Source organism: Trichoplax adhaerens, genomic scaffold, assembly GCF_000150275.1.
Source record: "Trichoplax adhaerens TRIADscaffold_10 genomic scaffold, whole genome shotgun sequence".
Taxonomy (NCBI): Eukaryota; Metazoa; Placozoa; class Uniplacotomia; order Trichoplacea; family Trichoplacidae; genus Trichoplax; species Trichoplax adhaerens.
In genome coordinates this window covers 199,243-204,027 of record NW_002060952.1, presented here as the reverse complement: position 1 = coordinate 204,027, position 4,785 = coordinate 199,243, and the positions used below count along the sequence as shown (strand labels likewise).

General features: G+C 33.0%; 1 protein-coding gene across 1 annotated transcript; it reads left to right on the top strand.

Annotated features, from left to right (window-relative positions):
- Positions 1–1,223: 1,223 nt before the first annotated feature.
- On the top strand, positions 1,224–3,970 carry TRIADDRAFT_29123 (uncharacterized protein; the record flags this gene model as incomplete). Its single annotated transcript, XM_002115313.1, has 6 exons — positions 1,224–1,349; positions 2,331–2,537; positions 2,953–3,024; positions 3,407–3,489; positions 3,582–3,657; positions 3,827–3,970. The coding sequence occupies 6 exons, from the start codon at positions 1,224–1,226 to the stop codon at positions 3,968–3,970; spliced, it is 708 nt and encodes a 235-aa protein (XP_002115349.1).
- Positions 3,971–4,785: the final 815 nt, after the last annotated feature.

The following is a 4,785-nucleotide window of genomic DNA, read 5'->3' as shown; positions in this document are numbered from 1 at the left end:
CTCTACCAGCTATACAAAATTTTAGCCCATAGCTAATTACTATTCCGTAGCCAATTTAGTAAAGCTAGAGAGAGTTATTTCTTTAAGGCTAACAGTAGAATTACCTTTCTATACTTAATTTTATTCCTCTGCTCTATGCGTTATACAGAATTTGAGCTTATTAGAGACTACCATTCCATTACTAAATCGCTCATTTCTTGATAGCCAGTGATGAAAGGGAAAGTATTAGTTTTAATAAACTTCGTCTGCTTGTTATACAGTAATTATTCAGTTCAGCAAACTATTCCATAGCCAATTAAAAAAAATTAAAACAATCTTGCATATTTCTTCATAACCAGCGATAAAAGGAAAGAATTAGTTCCAATAAAACTGCATTTTGTGTTTTTCTTCTCCTCTACCCTTTCTACCGTAACTGTCCACTTTCAAATTACTATTCTATTGCCAATTATAAAAGACTGAAATACTCATTTCTTAATGGCCAACCATCGAAGGGGAAAGTCTCCTTTTTAAATACTTCTAATTACCTATTAATAAAAAGGTAAAGCTCTTATTTCTTGAAAGCTAATGATGGAAGGGGAGGATTTCGGTTTTATATACCTTTACACCAAGATTACCGTTGATGAGTTTTCGTCAGCAAAGATTCACAGATGTGATTTATCGTAAGCGATTTTAAATCGACATTCTCATCAAAGTTAACCATCCAATAGATGATTTCATCTGGATGAAATAAGCTCTAACAATGTTTTATTCGCATAGAATGAAATAAAATTCCTTGCGATTTTCATCCATCGTGTAGGACTTCCAACTGCTCGTTATTAGTCGTAAAAAGTTGGCAAAGAATTATTCTAATGACTTAATCCACGATAATCTCTTCACTTATATTGCTTAATCTTATTAAACACTAAACGCTTCCTATTTAACCCTGTCATTTACAACTTTCAATTAGACGGCTGCATCGGCCTATTAATAAACTGTAGATTAAAGACCTATTTGATCAGTCCATTTACCTTCACATTCTTCATCTTTGGATCACATTAATAACTTGAAATATAGTCGCTAAACCATTTTTCATATCTATAATTAGAAAAAAATAGAAATTAATAATATAAAATAAACCACAAAGTACTTATAACGATGGTAATAGGCTTAAACTGATGGTGTCTCTCTTTTTTTCTATACATATTAATATATCGACTCCTTCTTGACATGGATGGAAATAGTGGATGAGACCAGGAGAGGACTTGATAAACTTGGTTCTAAAAGCATTAGACATCCGTGAAGGCGCTTTCTTTGGCTTAACTTTTAAAAGTTTTCAAAAGTCCGATCAATGGGTTCGATTGCGACCCAAGGTTAGAATAGAATTAATTGATTGAAATGTACTTCCTGCTAGGATAAGATCTAGTTATACTTTTGTCAAAGTGATCGACCCTGTGCATTAACAGCTTGGATATCCAATCCGTTGATACTTTGGATGCATCCAATAGGATAAATCACAGTTATTCTAGTCGATAACTTGAGCTGCATCTTGTATTAATGACAACTGGACTAATAAGAGAAATTTAGTATTCATTTCGATAGCTAAGCTTGATATAATTATCCAGTATGAAAATTTTTACACAGAGGCAGCTAGCGTTCTATTTTTTTCAAATAGCTTCTGATCCAATAGTATTCTGTCGTAGTTTTAGAGTTCTGCTAGTAAATTAGATTGAATATATCGTGCTGAGAAAGATTCCGCTAATCATCAAGTAGAGATGATGCAAAGCGATCTGTGATAGAGCGTCTTCTCAAAAATATTATAACAGAACTGTAGTTCCTCGCCAACTTTACTTGATTACATAAATCAGGTTCATCTTCCAGTTACCAAGGAATATTTAAATTACTACAGTAGAATTCATCATGTTTTACGCGTATGAATACATAATTAATTAGTTACGGAATGATTCTTTTAGCAACACAATCATAGCTTGCCCATGATTCTAATCTTAAGCTAATTTAGGGCTGCAAGACGCGATCATATTTCCCCAAATAGCCTGTAGACAAATGATAGTATATTATAATTTAAGTATACGAGTAATTTAGAATTGTGCCAGCCAATAATATCGAATTGGTCGCAGCGAGAAAGGTTGCACTAATCATCATACAGAGATGATGCATAAGCAGTCGTATTTCTTCAAACCGTTGATAGATAAATAGAAAGTAAAACAGCGGCATGAAGTTGTTATCAATCTTCTCAATCATATTCTATCATAGTAGGATAAATATTCTATTTTACTGTCTACTTTGCGTACTGTTGCACAAAACGATGGTATTAATGTTAATTGATCTTCTAGTTGGCTGATCAAGGTATTCCGCGTGATAAAGTGGCCAATTTTAAATTTTCCGTTCGAATTTTCCCATCACCCGTTGAAGAATTTCTATTGCAAGCTTCTTCTCGCCATTTTATTTTCTTGGCTTGCAAAGCTAAAATCATGAGCGGTGAATTAGACTGCCCAGCTGACGTATGTGCTTTATTAGCTGGATTTGATGCACAAGCAGAGGTTAGTAATTTCTTCTATTTTCTGTCCATCAACAACTTATTTTATTTGTGTGTAGAGGAGAGTAAACGCCATGACAATCAATGGCCTACAATCATAGATACTTTGCAGTAGATAGTAGTCCATTTTAGCGATAGAATGTTCGTATATTAGAATCATGACAATCATTAGAATGGAGTTCAATTCTGCCATAATCATTAGCCGATGAGATTTTATTTTTCATATCGTACTACTCTTAATATAACTTAGCGGACTAATTGAAAATTAATCCTACTGTAACATGCTCAACAACTAGTGAACTCACTGATATTGGATTAGTCTAGCAATGATTGAAGGAAAAAGTTGATAATTGTTACAGCCTAAGGCTAGCTTTAATTGGATCAAATTTGCTTTCTTATTTTGTTGAATACAACTATAGTTTGGAGATTTCAAGGCTGAGGAGCACCAAACCTTTTTCTTGTCAAGCAAAGGACCATTTATGCCCAGTAGTGTAAGTTGTAGATTACTATTATTATGAGCTAGAATTGATGGTGTGGCAGCAATAATGGCGATCAGATCGATGCGATTCTTGAACGATTCATTTATTCGTTAATGGATCTTAGATACAACCTGATGCATTGATAAGTTGTCACTTTTCATTTTAAACTGTAAAGACTTAATATATAACGATAGGAAAATTCTCTCGTAGTAATTACATTCTTTCCTAGATACGTTAAGCTGTAAATACGAAAGTAAAATATTTCATAATGACTAAAGAAACAACGATAGGATAACTCCCTCGTAATAACTACATTCTATCATAGAGATTTTCTCAATCAAGTCGAAATTGATTTCAGTCTTTAACGTTGAATCTTTTCTCCTCTTCCTTTTAGGCCGTTCAAAAGCATCAACTATCCTCGGAGCAATGGGAAAGCAAAGTTTTCAATTGGTGGCGTGATAATCGAGGACTTTCAAAGTTAGTCTTGTTTGGTTATGTCTAATATATCTTGAAGGAGTATTATCCTATTTCATGACTAAGCTTTCTCTTTAATTCTCTATTTACTATAGAATTGAAGCTGAGCAAGAATACTTGAAAGTAGTTCAAAAATTAGAAACCTATGGTGTCTATTACTTTGATGCTATGGTAAGATAGGAATGCTTTCGTATTTTGGATTTATTAATGTAATGTGCAAGAGATAATAGTGTAGGGGAAAAGATTTAAAGTTAGACTAATTTTAACCGTGACTCTAAGAGAACATCCAATTCTTTACCAATACTAATTTGACTATCAACACTCGAATCAACAATTTCAGAATAAGACCGGCAGTCCTGTGGTTTGCGGAATAACTTTCGATGGACTCAACATTTACAAACAAGACAATAAAAGTAGACCCCATCTTACATTCAAATGGAACGAGACTAACTACGTTAAAAAGAAGAACGGAAAGGTAGATTAAATTTATCCATCAAATCATCCAACAAGTTATCTGTAATTACATTAATATCAATTTCTCCAAGCCTCTTCGATAGAATCAATTTTGAATAGAGTGCAGGATAATCATTCAATATATCAACAACAGTCGAAAACGATTTCTAGTTTACTATTTCATCAACATTTGAAATTTGCGCATATTCATTTTAATGCACCATCCTGATTCGAACAGCTGTAGTTTTAATTATCCAATGAGTTATTTATAACTGTATTAATATCAATTTCTCCTTGCCTCAGTGATAGAGTCAATTTTGAATAGAGTACCAGGATAATCATCCAATACATCAAAACTGTCGAAAATGATTTGTAGTTTACCATTTTATTAACATTTGAAAAATGCGCGTATTCATTTCAATGCGCCATCTTGACTAGAATTGTTAAAGTTATCGTTCTCACGATCAAACACAGAATATTGTTATGTATGTAAGAATACAGTGACTTGTTGTACTGCACCTAACGTGTTAGCATAAGATAAGGTAATGAATTACTAAGATAAGGGTATAATACGCCATTACAGCTATACTATTTAAATGCAGTAAATCCTAAATAAAAGAGACTTTTCAGTAAGCTTACTAGTAGGAGTGTATCAAAGTTCCTCGTGTTAACGTTAACGACTAAGAGTGGAAACACAACGAATATTGGATGATAGAATTATATATCTTAAATTAGTAGAGTGAGTTAATGCTAAGGCATGAATTAAAATTTGTTTTGCTTTATATTTGTTAGCTCGTGATGAAATCGATGAGCAAAAAAGATCCACCAGTTATTCTCAAGCTAAAG